The 19092-nt window shown below is 42.6% G+C and overlaps 1 protein-coding gene across 1 annotated transcript in view; it reads left to right on the plus strand.

The window, feature by feature from the left end:
- Positions 1–322: 322 nt before the first annotated feature.
- Positions 323–19092, plus strand: part of LOC308293343 (receptor-type tyrosine-protein phosphatase U-like) — a gene marked incomplete at its 3' end in the record, with an annotated part of 95561 nt that continues 76791 nt past the window's right edge. Inside the window, exons 1-3 of the mRNA XM_080735811.1 lie at positions 323–594; positions 12119–12200; positions 14990–15105. Of these exons, the coding sequence (XP_080591937.1) occupies positions 334–594; positions 12119–12200; positions 14990–15105 (459 nt within the window). The 5' untranslated portion in view covers positions 323–333. The remainder of the gene's footprint in view (positions 595–12118; positions 12201–14989; positions 15106–19092) is intronic.

The following is a 19092-nucleotide window of genomic DNA, read 5'->3' on the forward strand; positions in this document are numbered from 1 at the left end:
TTAGGCCAGGGGTCTTCAACAGGGGGGTCCTCCAAATCTTTGTGTGATAGAAACTTTTTTCCTCCTTATATATACTGTATAGAACTTTAGCCAAAAATAGCAGATCTACAAGCTCTCAACTAGCAACAAGCTCTACTCTTTTATTCTTTAACAATTGTGTTGTTTAATGGTTGAACGCTAACATGACATACAAGGCGAGAGTGCGGACTAGCCAACACAACAACTCGGGACTTCCGAATCGCCACTGGCCTCCACACATGATATACACTACATACCTGTCTAACTGAAAGTTTGCTTGCATCCTCCGCTCTCTCTCCTGCAGGTTCCTTCCTGATGGTCAACTCCTCCCAGCATGCCGCGGGGCAGCGCGCTCAGTTGCTCCTGCGCTCGCTCAGCGAGAACGACACCCACTGCATCCAGTTCAGCTACTTCCTGTACAGCCGCGACGGCCACAGCCCCGGGGAGCTGCAGGTCTACGTGCGCGTCAACGGCGGTCCCAGAGGCAGCGCCGTGTGGAACATCTCTGGCTCCCAGGGACGCCAGTGGCATCAGGTGGAGCTGGCTGTCAGCACCTTCTGGCCCAGCGACTATCAGGTGAGCGCCGTGACACGCTTCCTCCCACACGTTTTTACATTTTTTTCCTAGGATGGTTGGTGCCGCACTCCCGTAGCCAGAAAACTATTCCACAATCTCCGAATGGAGACTAGAGTCTGGAACTGCACCTCCTGAAATCCGAGTAACGGAAGCTTGCATTTCTGTTCATGAAAATACATTTTAAAATTCATTCCTGATAAGCAGCCATATATATGCTTTTATTTATATTGGGATAAATGTACACAACTGTAAAAACAAAACAGAAGTGCGCAGGAGGCTTCACATTCGCTTTATCGCTTCTCATACCGGATATTCATGATCAGAGCTTCCGTGCCCCAGACTGTATGATGGGAGCATTTGCAAATTGTGGGAGGCAACAGTCGCGCCACACGAGACTTGTTAAGCCGTGGTTGATAGAATCGTTCATCAGATTAAGCAAATGAGCGCTCCCTTACCCCCATCTCAGCCAGTCACAAGCAGAGTTCCTCACCAGCGGAAAAATATCACCTCTCTCTCACACAGCATCGTTTGTCATAATTGCTCAATCGTTGGATAATTGCTGTGAACGCCAGTGTTTGCGTTGTATCTTTATTCTCTGGTCCATTTACCTGCACGCTGCAGTGTGATCAATACCCACTTTGTTCAATGCGTGTTACATTTATTAGCGCTATAATGCAGCTTGTAGGATTGCGATGGCTGGATGCAGCCTTGACTCCCCTCATTACTGCCGATAATTTATCTCCTAGCGCCCCTGGTTGTTCTCATGTACCTCCCCACCCCCCCACCCCACCTCAAACAAGCATTAATGAGGAGGCAACGACTGATGTGAGGGATTGTGGGAGTGTGGGTTTACTGAGCAGTTAATTGACCTCAGTGACTCTTAGGGGGGCCTGGTGTGTTGACCGTTTGCTTCCATAACCCCACCGCACTCTGGGCCTCATCTCAATAAATCAAGAAGCAGTTAATGAGATTAGAGGGCACTGCATGGATCGATGCAAACAGCCGCCACTTTTTACTATCCTCCGCTCTCGTCTCGTTCCAAGCCTCGCAAATCACCGACGTGATTCAAAGTAGCGATTTTTCTTCACTTCAGAAGTTTAGCCGCCACCTCGCAGCCGCAGAAGAGGCGGCGGGCAGAGGCGGGCTCTCTCAAGAGGGGAACACAAGCGTGAGAAGATCTCTCAGACAAATCCAAGTAGCTCGGAATTGAGAGTTGGGTTTAGCGATGGAATCGTGTCCCTTAGTGCTGTCATCTGTCACCCAGATGAGGCACGTCCAGTTTGTGCGCAGGTCGTGTTGTGTAAACAGCTTCTTTAAAGGGCAACTTTTGTTACAACAAGGGTTCACATTTTAGATTGTAATTAGAGAAAAGAAAAGATGAGTGTTCAAATGTTTTCATTTACTGCTTTCATTTTTGCGATTTTAATGATTTTGATTTCAGTGGGTGGGGGCAATAAGCCCATTCCCAAGATGCACCGCAATCTTTCATGGGCAGATGTGACTTATGGAGGCTGGTAATGTTACTGTAAATAGTAATAAAGAAATTGCCCATAAAAAGACACATATAGGTACTTCTACGAAATGCCCCCGCCCACTGAAATCAAAATCGCTAAAATCGCTAAAACGATAGAAAGCAAAGTAAATGAAAACATGTCAACACTCTAACTCTAATTACAATCTAAAATATGAACCCTTATTGTAAAAAACTAAAACAAAGTTGTCCTTTAAAGCAAACATACCTTTCATAATAGACAGACATTTTTCTTTCGTCAGAGAGAGGTAGAAGTAGTATAGAAGTAGAAGTATATGGTGTAACTGGTTAACATATTTAGATTCGTTTATTTATTTGTGTGTGTGTGCTAGGCTTTCACATACAGTACCACCACCCAATGAGTGGTAGATGTAGTTGTAGATGAAAGAACAAGTAAATCTAGTAATAATCAGAGATTTATCAGTGCCTCCTGCAGGGCAGACAGACGGCCAGAGAGATAATGTTGATGTTGGACAGAGATCAGAGGTGCTGCTGAATGCTTTACATTTACACAACGTGCTGAGAAGCACAGAGAGACACACTTCCTGCTGATTGAGAGCAGGTTTCAGACGCTGTGCTCATGAGGAGGAGATGGCATAAATAAATAAATGTTTTGTAAATAGTAGATCTACAAACTCACAATGCGTCGCAATGCGACATATTGTGAGCTACAAAGTAACTAGTAACTAAAAGTTTTTAAATAATTGTAGTGGAGTAAAAGTACAATATTTGCCACTGAGAAGTAGAGGAGGAGAAGTAAAAGTACACAAAATTGGAAATACGCCAGTAAAGTAAAAAAAAAATACCTCAAAATTGTACTTAAATACTTAAAGGGATATTCCACTTTCAACTGGGAGCAGTGGTAGGGCTTCTCTCCACATACAAACCCATTGTAACTTCAAACTCAGTTTTAACCATGATAGATTCATTAAAAACACACATAATCTTTTCTGGTGACTCATTTTACCTTCCTAATACGTGAGCAGGCCGTGTTTTTTCGATAACTTTTTTCATTTATTTTTAATAATTATTTGGAAAAGTGGAAAAAATGAAATACAAAAAAATAATTATTAAAAATAAATGAAAAATGTTATCGAAAAATACGGAGTCCCTTAAGGGACGTGTATCGACTTTTTGTTTTTGAGCAACCAGTTTGTATTTTGGTGTTAGTTTTGTTTTTTCCAGGAACGTTTTTGTTTTTTTATGTATTGACTTTGTTTGTTTTTTTATTGACTTTGTCTTTTTGAGGAACATTTTTGTAATTTGGTGTTATTGTCTTTTTTTTCAAAGTGGCAGTGCCACTTTTTCAAAGTGGCAGTGCCACTTTCAAAGTTTTTTTATTGACTTTGTCTTTTTGAGGAACATTTTTGTAATTTGGTGTTATTGTCTTTTTTTTCAAAGTGGCAGTGCCACTTTTTCAAAGTGGCAGTGCCACTTTCAAAGTGGCAGTGCGTGTTTGAACACGCACTGCGTGTTTGAACTCGCAGTGCGTGTTTTTCAGACATTACTTGAGAAAGCCGCACATGGGCTGACCTTGCCTGCAGACCATGGGTCAGTCTGCTGGGCGTCCAGCAGGGGGAGCCAGGGGGCCCTGGCACAGCAAGGTTTAGACTCCAAAAAACACAAACAGGCGATGTGACGTACTTCCTGACTGGACTGACTGACTGACTGTTTGGCAACGTGCAGTTTGCTGAGCACCCGAGAAGCTTCCACGCCAGCTTAAACGGTAAATAAATAATTATTTGAATCAATACCGCAGCGTTTCAGCTATTGTAGCTGAACTCTGCTTGTCTTAAGTCACATTAGCCCTTTCTGTATTTATAGCAGTTGGACTGCTGAAGCGCTGCGGTATTGATTCAAATAATTATTTATTTACCGTTTAAGCTGGCGTGGAAGCTTCTCGGGTGCTCAGCAAACTGCACGTTGCCAAACAGTCAGTCAGTCAGTCCAGTCAGGAAGTACGTCACATCTTCTGTTTGTGTTTTTTGGAGTCTAAACCTTGCTGTGCCAGGGCCCCCTGGCTCCCCCTGCTGGACGCCCAGCAGACTGACCCATGGTCTGCAGGCAAGGTCAGCCCATGTGCGGCTTTCTCAAGTAATGTCTGAACAACACGCACTGCGAGTTCAAACACGCAGTGCGTGTTCAAACACGCAGTGCGTGTTCAAACACGCACTGCGTGTTTGAAGTCGCACTGCTTGTTTCAAAGTGGCACTGCCACTTTGAAAAAAAAGACAATAACACCAAATTACAAAATGTTCCTCAAAAAGACAAAGTCAATAAAAAACTTTGAAAGTGGCACTGCCACTTTGAAAAAGTGGCACTGCCACTTTGAAAAAAAAGACAATAACACCAAATTACAAAAATGTTCCTCAAAAAGACAAAGTCAATAAAACAAAAACAAAGTCAATACATAAAAAAACAAAAACGTTCCTGGAAAAAACAAAACTAACACCAAAATACAAACTGGTTGCTCAAAAACAAAAAGTCGATACACGTCCCTTAAGGGGCTCCGTAGAAAAAACACTGCCTGCTCACATATTAGGAGGGTAATATGAGTCACCAGAAAAAATAATGGGTGTTTTTAATGAATCTATCATGGTTAAAATGAAGTTTGAAGTTACAATCCAGGCCTGTTACCAGGCCTGGAGGGCCTGGTAACATTTTCATCAAATATCTAAATATTCAATCACGCATCATTAAAAACTGTTCAGGGTGTTCATAAAAGCCTGATTAGATGATAAAATTACCAAAAGTTTTTTTGAAAGTGAAATACTTCTTGGTTACCTTCCAACACTCAGAGTGTGATGACCGGAGGTCGATGAGTGTGTGTGTTCTCTCTCTGGTCGTTCAACTCGTCTCTCACAACTATCTGACTCCTTATCTGAAGATAAAGTGAGGTCATCTGGGACCACACTATATTTAATTTAACTCTGAGTTACAGATCCATAAGGGTCCATTCGGTTCCTAACCATCAATCATTTAGCTCGGGCCCCCTGCAACCCCAGGAGACATGGGATGAGGAGCTGGGCCTGGGTCAGAACATTTCATCCCTCGCCGACTGATACTCCCATCCTTTTCTGTTGACATACATACAGTATATTACCATCTTTTATTATTATTATTATTATTATTTTGTATTTATTTTTGCTGATCACACTGTTCTCTTTTCTTTCAATGTTAATCTCTAGTAGTGTGCTGAATAGTGTATCATTTAATTATTCACTACATTCCTCTGCCAGTAGGTATGTTGCAGGTAATTACAGTATATAAATAAATAAGTATTTACTGTATTTATTTATTTATTGTGATCATGTCATGTGGTCCCCCTAGTGGTTGAAGCCCTAAGTGTCCCTATAGGCTGCTTATGCCAGCAGCTGGCCCTGATAATTGTTTGTTTGCATGTTTGTTATGATTTACAAGAGAATTAGGGATGTCCCGATCACGTTTTTTTGCTCCCGATCACATATTTTTGCTCCCGATTCGATCCCGATCCTTCCCGATCCGATCTTTCGGCAATGCATTAAGGAAAAAGAAAAGAAAAATGTGCTTTTATGTTGTCCCTTAAGGTTTTTATTTATTTATTTAAATGTATCCATTCTATCCAAGCTTCTTTTTTCACTTTGTGCAGCATTGTATCAAAACAAATTAAAAATAAAGCTCATCAGCTTATATCTTTTTAAAATATATATAAAGACAAGATGTTTCCCAATCTTTTTCTCCCGATTCCGATCTTTTGAAATTGTCCCCGATCTCCCGGATTTCCGATCTCCCGATCCGATCAGAGAATTTAAAAAATATATATACAGTGAGTACAGTATACCTATGTGAGGCCAGTGAAGCTGCACTTCATTCAATATGATACATTATTCAGGTGTTTTACAACCATGATGACAAAATCAATGCGGTTTGTCTTTCTCTAACTGAGCGGATCAATTAACAGGACACTGTTGCAATCTCTGCTCATCCCCGCTATTCAGCTGATTGTGTGTAAATCGTTACATTAATTAAACCGTGGTTGGTTTAGATCAGTGGCCTCCGTGCACAAATTGAAAGCGCTATCGTTGCTGCGCATGCAGATATAAGGATGTAATGAAAACCAAAAGCCATGTATATTCATTACCGTACAAATCCTCCTTTTATTGCAGTGTCTCTGCTGCTGTTGTCACTCTCCACTGATTTTATGTATTTTCCCATCAGGAGCTCAGGGAACATGATAGGACGACAATTCTGTGCCATAAAATGTTATGTTGCAAACATGATGTAGCAGGAGGCTGCTATTAAAAAGATTAATTCTTCGATCCTTCCGTCTTACATTCCCTCTGTAATGTGGTAATTTGGTAATGACATCCTTTGTATGCTTGTTAGTTTGTTTTTCTCCTTCCAGTTTCAATGAACTGAACTTTGATTGGTCCAACACATCGTCGTATCTGGCAGTGTCATGTGGTTATGGAGCGTGACATAGCAAAACTTCATTACACCACCACCTCAGATATTCTCAAATGTGAATGAATCTACCTCCCACTTTCCTTCGCAGCACTAGATTTTGCTCCTCATCTTCTGGTGTGGGGATTGGAATTGAGAGGGGAACTTTGCAATCGAATATTAAAGATCCTATCGGGCCTGACTTGTGACGAATAATATCAATGCAACTTAGACACCCACTTCATCTCCGCTACCTCCACTTCTCTCTCCTTCTGCCATGCCAGATAGCTCTCCAGTATCTCGTCCCACGCATACAGTACATCTCTCTCTCTTTCTCCCATCTATTTTTTCCTCATCATTCTCCCACTCTGTGTTCTGTGTCATCCCACTTGCTCTTTCACAGGCAGTTTCTCGGCCTGTACAGTATGTGCGCTCTGATATTCCCTCTGTGACACACAGCCACTCTCGATGGCAATTTTCCCGCAAGCGAGTGCCGACACAGAGGGGCTTAACGAGGGTGGGTCAAGGCACTGAGACGAGCGAATCGATGACAGTGGTTCTGCGACTCGTGATTTATTGAGGAGTTAATCGGGCGGTCGCCTCTGATGGCCACCGCAATGAAGAATAATAAATAAATTAGGAAGGGAGAAAACCTCGGCCTGTATCCATCCTGCAGGATCTTTGTATGTTATTGATTGGCCCTCGGGCGCTGCTGTAATGTCAACGACGCAATGCGTTGCTCGCCTGAGCACATGATGGAGCGAAACTGGTTTCTTCTTTCAAAACTGGCCTGGAAAATCAGGAGACCGACCACAAGGGGAGATGAATGCATGTTCCCATAGAAAGGAGTTGTCATTCACTGCTGCTGTTTTTCCTGTTTCTCCTTTGTACATAATGTTTTGGATTTGTTGATGACATGTATTATTGTTATTTTTATGATGTGCTGATTAATTGAAAAGACCACAATGGAAACAGGACTTTTTAGCCTTAATGTCTGATTGTACCATGTGGCTGTTTACATTATTGACTAATAAAGTATTCAATCAATCAATCAACAGTAAAATATGGATTTAACTGGGCTTGGCTGTTGGCTGGTGGCTGGCTGTGTGAGTGTCCTGATTCACTGTCTGAAACCTTACAAGATTATTTTGTTGGAGTAAAAAAGCTGATCGTTTGGGAAATGAGGCTTTGGCCTCTGCTGCCTTTAATGAGAGCTTGTAAATTGACTAACTTTGTAGCTCAGTGGGAGGCGTCCTGATTCACTTTGGTGCACTGCATGCAGGCTCAGCTGGTTGAAAGCGGGGACATTCGTTGGCTGCATGCGGCTACTGTGGACATTAACACTTATGTTGCAATGATTTTTTCTCTTCAATGTCTCGCGTTGCCATGGTTACCATAGACTTCCATGTAATTGTGCAATTGTGTAAAAAGTGCACGCCCATGCCTAGATGATGCACCACGTGTGTAGATGCTGTTCACAGCTTTCAAACAAAAAAATCCGCTTGGAAATCCGTTCAGGCATTCATGATTTATCAGCCATTATGTTTTCTTCAGATGTAAACAAACATGGCTGCCATGTTTGAAAGAATGAGTTGGTATGGGGGTTAAACATGCAATTTCGCGATCGCGATCATGCCTAATACATTTCTGGAGGTCCAAAAAAAAAATTTGAAAAAAAAAAAAAAAAAAAAAAAAAAATTTTTTTTTTCAAAAACGGCCCAAACTCGGGAAACTCGGGGTTGGCACAGCGGTAGTACCAATACAAACTCGGGAAACTCGGGGTTGGCACCATATGTGTTAAGGAGAGAGAGAAAGAGATTTACAGGTTTTATTGTGTAGAAAGATTTTGATTATTAACTATGTCTCATGTCAATTATACATTTGTATGAATTAAGCATAGGCAACAGAGTCTTATGCACACCTGATAAGCTCAGAGATAGGTGCGTAGGCAGGGATCAACGTATTCTGAACAATGCACAACATCTATATCGTCGTTGTCGGGTGGAAACCCTGTCCAAAACCGTTTGTTTTGTATTCATCATTTAAAAAATGAAATAAACTAGTGAAAACAGCAGATCTACAAGCACACAACGCCTCACGTTTTGTGCGACGGCCTTGTATGATGAAGCAGGGCTTTACTTTGCGAAAAAAACATACTCATTTGAAACTTGGAGGTTTCTGCCCGACAGTGACGATATACTGGGGGAAATCTCGCTTTTTCGACGTCCCAAATGTTCGACGGCCCGCAACTTCGACGCGCCGATAGTTCGACTTAGGGATCGCGAGATTTCGGCTCCGCTGTTTCGACGGCACCCTTTTTCGAAAAAACTGACGCCGGTCTTTCGACTGGGCGGCACGCTCTTTCGACAAGGCAGCACGGTATTTCGACAATGAAAAAAACAAGTCTCTCTCACACACGCACAGACAGACTCACAATGCCAACTAACCCAGCCTTACCTCCCCGACTTTTTTGTTCTCTTTCTCGTCTCTCTCCCTCTCTCCCTCTCTCTCTCCCTCTCTCCCTCTCTCTCTCTCTCTGGATTAACATTACCTGAGGACGTGGGGTAAAGTAATCTTTACGGACGGGAAAAGCAGGGCCGTGCTTAGGACCTAGGGGGACCCAGGCAAGGCAAACCCCGGTTTGAGGCCCCTGGCCCAATTTGGTAACCATCAAAATTGCATATATTTTAAGTCCATGTTAATCATTGCCAGTAAAACAAACACTGCGTGCCATCTTTAAGAAGCCCCAGTAAACCCTGTAAAAATTTGATCTCATCCTGGGGGGCGCCACTTTAAAGTAACTGTCCAGGGCCCCCAAAACTAAAGGGAATTGATACACATATGTATATCAATTTAGGGGGCCTCAAAACCTTTTAAATATAAATATTTACACAGACTTTAGAAGAAATGGATCCATTCCCTGCATCCTTTAAATTAGTGTACATGACATCACAGAACATTCATGAAGGAACTGCTTGTGTAATCAGGGCCATTGTTATCTGGTCTCACCTTTGCGAGCCAAGCTCTTTTCAAATTCTAATGAGCTAATATATCCAAAGCAATTGTGCTTCACTCTCACATAATTTTTTTAGAGTTACAAGATTACATAATTGGAATATCAGAGTTATTACCTACAAATAACTATACCTTAATGATAATAAGAACAAGAATAACTTTAAGTGCATGTTTTGCAGTGGTTCTCAACCTTTGTCTCACACTAAATACATGTAAATGGATGTGTGTCCACAGGCAGCCTGTTAATTATATTTCATTTCATAGCTACTTCAATTATTGCCAGTAAAACAAACTAGCATGCCATCTTTAAGAAGCCCCAGTAAACCTGTTTAAAGTATTAAGTTAAACATAACATTTATGTTAAGTCGCTTACCGTTCATTATGTTGACATCATCATGGGCCCACTTCAAACTGTCAGGGGGGGCCCAAATGAGATTGAATATATACATATATATCAATATATGTACCTCAATTTGGTAACCCTCATATATATGTTAAGTCCATAGCTACTTTAATTAATCTCATCCTGGGGGGCCCCCATTCCCTGCATCCGGAATGGATACTTCTAAAGTCTGTGTAAATATTTACATTTAAAAAAGTTTTGAGGGCCCCCAAATTGATATTTTTGGGGGCCCTGGACAGTTTGAAGTGGGCCCCCCAGGATGAGATAACATTTTCACAGGGTTTATTGGGGCCTCTTAAAGATGTATGTGACATCACAGAACACACATGAAGGAACTGCTTGGGTAAATTAGGGCCATTGTTATCTGGCCTGCACCTTTGAGAGCCAATCTCTTTTCATATTCTAATGAGCTAATATGTCCAAAGCAATTGTTTCATGTTAACCCTCACTTCAACTGTTCTCTGTTCAACAGCTCAACTGGGGCCCATGCCCATATTGGTTAAAAAAAATCAAAATCTCATGAGGCCCCCAGCCTGTGTGGGGTTTGCCTGTATGGACTGCACGGCCCTGTTTAAGAGTAGCCTAATGAATGACCACAGTCAGTGCGCAACAAGCTCCGCCAATCACTTATCTTACTTGTTAAAAGCAACATATTATAAAGACATGACAGTAATATGGGTGCATATAAACGTAAAATATACTCTCCTCCCTAGCTGTAGGCCTATGCACATATGAACATGTCTGTGTCCAATAGAAAGCTGCAGAGCATGGAGTTTTTTTTTAAACAAGGCAGTACAAGGCAAAAATAACAGGCTATCAACACCGTCGGATAGTAGCCTACAGGATGTTAACTTGCAGATCTGTTCTTTTAAGCATGCACACAGAGAGAGGGAGAGGAGAGCATGGAGGAGAGAGAGAAAGCGAGGAGGGGAGAGAGAGACAGACAGACAGACAGACAGACAGACAGACAGACAGACAGACAGACAGAAGATGCGCGAACACCCTTTGCTGTTTTAGCACCTCGCAAAAACACTACTGATCTAGTAGGTGTGATAAGTTCTGTCGGGTCAGTCTGGAGCATATTAAAGAGGTTATTATAGGCCTAATCGGCGATCACTCACGTGCGCGAGCGCATGCATGCGACCGCTCCAGCTAATAAATACGTGCACAGGGCTTCTAAATGGAGACCCACTCCCCCCACAAGTTGCCACAACACCCCTGCCTACAGTTCATGCATGTCACTACAGGTCACTTCGCCAAAAATCCAACGCAACATAGGCTTCAAACTCAAAGGAGCTTTATTGGCAAACACAGGCTTATGACAGCAGAACAACAGTTTGCATTTGGGCCATTGTGAGAAAGACAGTAACCAGTCCGCCGTTCGCCCTGTGGTGTGTGTGACTGTGTGTGTGTGTGTGTGTGTGTGTGTGTGTGTGTGTGTGTGTGTGTGTGTGTGTGTGTGTGTGTGTGTGTGTGTGTGTGTGTGAGAGAGAGAGAGAGAGAGAGGGGGGGGAGAGACGAGATCGAGACAAGAGAGAGAGAGAGCGAGAGAGGGAGGGAGGGAGACGAGAGACGAGAAAGAGAACAAATAAGTCGGGGAGGTAAGGCTGGGTTAGTTGGCATTGTGAGTCTGTCTGTGCGTGTGTGAGAGAGACTTGTTTTTTCATTGTCGAAATACCGTGCCGTCTTGTCGAACTGTTGTCGTGTCGGACAGTTGTCGTGTCGAAACATTGGCGTCCTTTTTTTCGAAAAAGGGTGCAGTCGAAACAGCGGAGCCGAAAACTCGCGATCCCTAAGTCGAACTATCGGCGCGTCGAAATTGCGGGCCGTCGAACAAATGATACGTCGAAATAGCGACACGCTCCCGATATACTGTATATGACTATCTACACTTGCAAAACACTTTTATTATGCAACGTTTTGGTCACAGACCTTCTTCAGGCATCTGTGAATTAAGCTTGAAATGTAGACTATAGTAATAGTAATTACCCCAGAATATGTAAATTTGATTATAACAACTTCTAGTTCTATCCCAAGGCTAACGTGTGGTGACAACAATATCCATCCTGCTTTTTACTCTGTCTTCTATCAACCTACCCACCATTTTAATCATATTAATTATATGATTCTCATATTCTCATATCTCTTCACAGGTTGTGTTTGAGGCGACCGTTTCGGAGGAGCGTCAGGGCTACTTGGCTTTGGACGACATTGTGCTGTTAAACCACCCCTGTTGTAAGTACACCCCCTTAAGTTTTTTGTTCTGTTATTTTTTTAAGATACTTTTTGGTCTTCCTTGCGTGTATTGTATATAGTAGAGCGAGACAGGAAACAGGGAGAGAGACGGGGAGTGACACGCAGCAGAGGTCACCGAGCTCGGGAATCAAACCCGGCAAGGCATTAGAGCCCATATGTGGTATATACGCCCTGACCACTAGGCCAGCAGAGCCCCACACTCGCCATCACTTTGTGACCTTTAAACATTTTGCAGAAGGAGATGGACGTGTCAGAGGCATTTAGAGGACGAGGTCGAGGGCCGAGAACAGAGCGTTCATCTAGTGTCTCTGACATGAAGTGTCTCTCCTGGCGTGTTTTAAAAGCACAGCGCCGCGGCTGAAAGCCTCGCCGCGTCCGAAACAGGATAGCTGACCTTTTAATTCAGACAGCCTCTCTTCTAGCACAGGCTATTTCACCGCTAATGTGATGTCACAAGGCTACGCTAGCTCTCAAAGCCTTGAGATGTTCTTTTGTTGGTTAGCAGTGAGTCACGAGAGGCTTGGAGGAGGTGGGGGTCATGGCTCTGTCTGTGTGCCTCTGTACGCTCACATTATGTTGTCCTCTTTGCGCAAGGATTTATCCATCACCCGTCACAAGAAGACACCAGCCCTTTCTTTCATTGCCTTCTTTCCATTCTTTCCCTCAAATCTATTTAGTTCGTCGGACAGAAGACACAACACACACACACACACACACACACACACACACACACACACACACACACACACACACACACACACAAAGCTCTCACCCTGGCACTGACCCCTGCACACTTCATGGGAAATGGGAGAGCCAGGGGGAGGTTATTTCTTTAGAGCAAAGAACGATGGCCACAGCACTGCCATTCACGGAAAGGTAGAACAATGTTTGAGTCGCTTAACTGAGAAAGTGCTAATAAAGTATGATGTAGAGTTCATGAAATTCAGAAAGGATGAAAAATGTCAGAGCAAAAGTTATACTGTAAATGGCATATGTATGTATATATATATATATATATATATATATATATATATTATTTTTCTTATTTTTTTCATGAAACTCCTACTTTATCAAATACATTATTAATTTGGTGAAAAAGTTTTAGAAGCACCAAGTAGGTTGGGGCTTATTGTCGGTATCAGCCGGTAACACGCAGGAGTCTGTGCCCGTTACAATGCGCTAGACCCCTGGGAGATGGATTGCTGAGGTGGAGCGCCACACCTACCATCAGCTCTCACCGCACGACTTGTCACACCCAAGCCGTGCTACTCAATGCGCACGAACGCATGACCTACATTTTTCGCATTCCACATTTTTGGGGCATAGCATTTTGTTCACAGCACAGACACTACAGTGTCTTTTATTATTTCATTCATTGGGTGTAGTGTTGTTATAAAGAAATTAATTGGTTGAAGTGGTTGGATTAAATTTAACTTCCAGTCAGACAATAACATTGGATAGAAAGAAAGAAAAATAGTCATAGTAGACAAAAAAATACATTTCCAAAAACAAGAAAATAGCAGATACAAGTTTCTGTTTGAACAAATATTCCTTGTGTAATAATTGCACCCCTTTGTTTTACTCTAGCACTCTCACATTCACTGTGTGAAATAGACTGCAGTCACTTACTGTAAATGAGGCTTGTTCTGCATCCCAGCATCAGTCCATTAATGCTGTGTATATACAGTACTGTTGGATGGTGTCCAGCAGAGCTTTGGAGTTGTCCAGATTGGAGCATCAGAGCTCAGAATAAGGATTTACTGGTAGTTTAATAAGGATGTAAAAGTAATAGAGTCTGGAATCCAGAAGTGGTGAGTGATGCTTGGAGTAAAACATTTAATACCGCTGACAAACTAGGAGAATGGTAGCCTGTCTCCCTGTCAGACCTAATAGGTTTCTTGCACTGTATACACAGTACATTTTCCCATTTTGTCTTAGTTATATATGTCTCTGCATTGGGGCTGTTGACAAGCGTCCAGGACCACTGAATTGAATCCACTTCCAGACACATCTTTTGCATCAGTCTTACCTTCTTGCGGCTTTCCAACTCAGGGACACTGGTGCATCCGTACTGCTGACCTGTTCCTTGCAAATGTATCCGTATGTGTAATGCATCATTAATTTACAATACTGCAACTTAAGACTAATAAAGTTGATTATAACATTAAAGGGGAAGACCACCCATTTTCAATATTGAACTATGTCATTAATATACCTTAGAGGAGTTGTGTGGAAATAGAAAAAAAGTTCCCCCTCTTCTGTGTTGCCTAGAACTGGAGGATTGATTTTGGAGTTTGTATTGCAAATTACAACTTGATGACATCACACATTGTACTTTACAATACAAACCCCAAAATCAGTCCTCCAGTTCTAGGCAACACAGAAGAGGGGGAACTTTTTTTTTATTTCCACAAAACTCCTCTAAGGTATATTAATGACATAGTTCAATATTGAAAATGGGTGGTCTTCCCCTTTAAGTAGTTGATTGTTTACACAGATATAAAAAAGACATGAATGCATTCAAAGACATTTAAAAAGACATGGTTGTCACATGAAGAACTTGTTTCTGTGAGGTTACAGGGAAAACAAAACCAAAACCGTCCACAAAGCATAAGAACAACCGATAAGTAAATATTTAGTTAGACAGTGAGTGATATGGCCCATTGAATAGATTACTTATCACTCATGTAACATGGATAGTCACACCATGAAGTTATACGGATCTCAAGATTAATGTCCGTGGTGTTGTGTTTGTCGTTCTTCCACAGACACGGTGCCACATTTTGCTCGACTGGGCGATGTGGAGGTCAACGCTGGACAGAACGCCACCTTCCAGTGTGTGGCCACGGGCAAGACTGCTGAAACAGAGCCCTTCTTACTGGAGGTGAGATGGAGGGTCCTATCTTCTGACAAGCGCAAGTCTTCTTTTTACCCCCTGTTGAGTAATTACCAAATGATCTTGGGCTGAGGAGGGGGTGTGTTGCTCTTAAAATGATGTGTGGTCTGGCCCAATCAGAGCGCACTGCTACCTTATATCTTATGCGATGAGGTAAAAGCTGGTCTTAACGCAGAGCATTTACTCAGTATTTACAGCTTATCACCATAGGTGGGTTCACAAAGAGTGCACACTGATAGCAATCAAAATCCATCTGATTTCTACACACTGAACTTCACGTTCAGCAATTTAAGTGACACGTGATGACTCGCTTTTGCGCTCAAACGGCATATTAACAGTTTTTCAAGTACTTAAGTCTTCATTAATCCTCCTCCAGGAGGCCTAAGTATTCAAACAAAACCTGTGGGGCTCACACAAGAACACACTCATAACACGCTCAACAAAATAAGACCTCATGCAGACATGCAGGCAGAGCAACGCAATTAAATTCACACACTGTAACCTAGTTTCAAGCACGAGTCAGTTGTTTCTTTGTATTTATGCCGTAGTTATTTGTCATATCAGCCCTGTGCAGATTAGAAATGTAATTTTGTGTCATTATGTTCAAATGTTCACTGTTAGAAGTGTCATTTGTATTCATTATGTTCAATTTTCTTTTTAATCACAATTATTTTGTTGACAACTGGAATGTGATGGTGACAGCCGTAATGACGCACTCCAGTGGAATGAGAGCTGTTATTCTGCACTGCAATTATTGTTCAGATGTTTTTGTCTTCTCGTGGATGTGCCTGTGTGCTCATCATGAAATGACGTGAGATGTTTTTATTTTTTGTGTTTTTGCTTTTGTAGTGTGTCGACTGTCTGTGGGCTACCATACTGCAAAATCAATCTCAGTCGAGCAACAAGTTTTCAAATATTTTAATTTATCCTTCTACAGTAGATCTATATAATCACACAAAGCGTGACTTCACGTTCGTAATTTGATAATATGCTGTACGATGCATTTGATTTAACCCATCATGTGACAGGAATTAACCACCTACAGCCTCACTAGCTGCCACCCCAAAACCTGCTCCGACTCCTCACTTCTCTCATTAGGAGTAGAAACAACAGAAAATAGAGATTTCTCACAACAACCCATTATTTCCTTCTGTTTTTTTCCATTTGTTGTACTGGGGTCTGTTTGATCGTTGATGCTGTGTGGTGTGAGCCAGCTAATTGCCGCTCTCTCTCTTTCATCTACCTGGCACTATAGAAGTTCTCTCTGGACCAGCCTTGGATCGGTTCTGCTCAACTCCTGTCTCCGTTTAGGAAGTCTAAAACAAAGTATTTGCATAATGCTTCTTTCACATTTAGGATCATATTCTCCTCCAGCGAATTTAGGCCGCAAATGCAGGGTTTTATATATATATGTTGATCGTTAAGATCATCCACGTCTCTCAGTTTCATCCTGAATTAATTAACACCCAAAATGTGTAATTAGAAATTTATTTTGGGCTTAGTGCCAGACAGGAGAACAGAGGAGTATGTATTTAGTTTAGACAGGCTGTACGCTTGCTTTAGTTTCAGCATTAAAGATAGTTGGCTTAGTGTAGAGCTAGAAACTTTATAAAGCATTTAAGATGTCCATACTCTTTAATGCTGGATGTAATTCAGATGCAGCAGCCCTGAGCCGTCTAATACATACACAATGGATGAATGCCCTGGAGAACTGGCTCAATGCAGGCCTGAATACTATGAATGCAAACTACATTGCTTTAAATAAATAAATAAAAAAGAAACCTTATTGAGGCTCCCACAAAAGAGAGGGCCGTTTGTGCAATCAAATAGAAAGGGAAGCTCAACTTTATAAAGAAAAGTAAGGCCCACACACTGGATCATGCTCCAAAGCTTAAAAGTTCCTTAGTTTACACCATTGGACGTGAAATTCTGAGCTCTTCGTCTGACCTCAGCCCGCACGGTCTCTTTAGTGAGTGGATGAACGACTCGTGCGTGCTTCATTGTTCTCGTCTAAGCTAAACTTTAAAACCCATCAATAATCTCCACCTCCAGCCTTACGCACAATTTAATGTTTTCTACAATGTGACACATGCTTTTCTAGGTTTTCCTACCCTCCCCTCTGTTAAACCGATTCAAACATTAAGATGTCAAACCCAATTTTGAGGAGCGTCAGCGAGCGACAGCTTACATAATATCCTGCTTCTGCTGTGTGTGTGAGCGAGCAGCGGCAGAGCCCACACCTTCAGCGGGCTCGTCGTGAAGCGCTGCTGGCCTTCTGATTTTCCCATTCTGCTAGTTGAACCGATTGCCTGTTCGCCCCGGAGTGCCGACACATTAGCATGGAGAGATCAGGAGCTGTCAGCTCACGCCTTCTCTTAGACACAACACCTGGGAGGCCTGTGTCACCCTCGCCTCTGTCGCCCAGCCTCAACAAGACGATGTCCAGTTGTTAACTGTTCTGCTGCTGTTGACGGCGCTCACCGTCATTGAAAGGGTTAATACCATGGCGCCGTTGACGGTGAGGACTGTGAATCTTACTGTATATACAGTAAAGATATTATTACTTACTGTACGTCGCTCCGGTCCCGCCCGCATCGGCAATGTCCGCGATTTGTTTACAACGCACGTCGGGCGTGCACGCGAAGTTAACGTCCTCCATAGTAAATCCATTGAGAGGCCCATAAATAGACTTCATTTTCTCCAAAAGGGACATTCTTATACAAAGGATGGTCTCCACTCTTCCATACTGTACACAAAAGGTGGGCGCAGCCATGTTCTCTTGTGGGCCCACACTGTCATGTGACTAGATGACGTAATCGTTGCCGTCAAGTGATAATCCAAAAAAACAAAAACAAACCCCTTCCGGCCCTTCAAAATAATAGCGGCGGCCTATGGAGGAAACGGCGTGGCACCGAGGCACCAAGCAACTTTCAGATTAAGAGGCACTAATTGTGTTAATGTGACATTTATCACATCTTGATTATCTCTTCCCTCCGTGTAGCTAATCTTTATTATCTCCTCCCTCCATCTAGCTAAACACACCCTTCCCACACACACACCCTTCTTCCAGCCAATTTCCTCCATGTTCTTTTTCCGCCTCACATGCCACTACACACTTACAATCTGTGGAATGGGATTTTCACGCTGCTCAGGTAAACACAATCACCTACATGATGTGCGGCTCATCTGGCTTCAGCTCATGGCTGTCTTCCCTTTGTGTGTTGTGTCCTTGTGTGTGTGTGTGACTGACACTGGTGGAAAAAATATTCACATTCTTTACTCGAGTAAAAGTATCAATACTGCAATGTAGAAATACTCTGTTACTAGTAAAGGTCCGGAATAAAAGTACAAGTATTGGTACCAGTAAGACTCCCTAATCGGGAGATAAGCGACCGTTGGTCGCTTATCTCCACAAATATCACAACCTCCACCTCTCACGTCATACGGGCAGCCATAGTTACACCTGGAATGTTGAATCTCCATATATGGAGATAACCTACGCATCACACAAAGTCTGACCTCACCAGCCCATACTTGGGCATGGACGACTTATATCTCCATATACGGAGATGGCCATATATGGAGATACGATGACATCACAGAGTCCACAGCTGATGATGTGGCGTGATGTCATACAATACACAAACAAGCCCTATACAAAGGGGCAATTCTCACCAGGGAAGAGAGCATTCCTCGACTCAGACCTTATCGCCAGGATCAACTAAGCTTATAGCTTATCATCACATCCAACCATCTTAAGATACTCAGCTAGTGGGGAATGCTCCCCACTATATGGCCATCTCCGTATATGGAGATATAAGTCGTCCATGCCCAAGTATGGGCTGGTGAGGTCAGACTTTGTGTGATGCGTAGGTTATCTCCATATATGGAGATTCAACATTCCAGGTGTAACTATGGCTGCCCGTATGACGTGAGAGGTGGAGGTTGTGGATTGGCAGGCAAGGAGTGTGTGTG

This window comes from Nannobrachium achirus (genome assembly GCF_963921795.1).
Source record: "Nannobrachium achirus genome assembly, chromosome: 10".
Lineage (NCBI taxonomy): Eukaryota > Metazoa > Chordata > Actinopteri > Myctophiformes > Myctophidae > Nannobrachium > Nannobrachium achirus.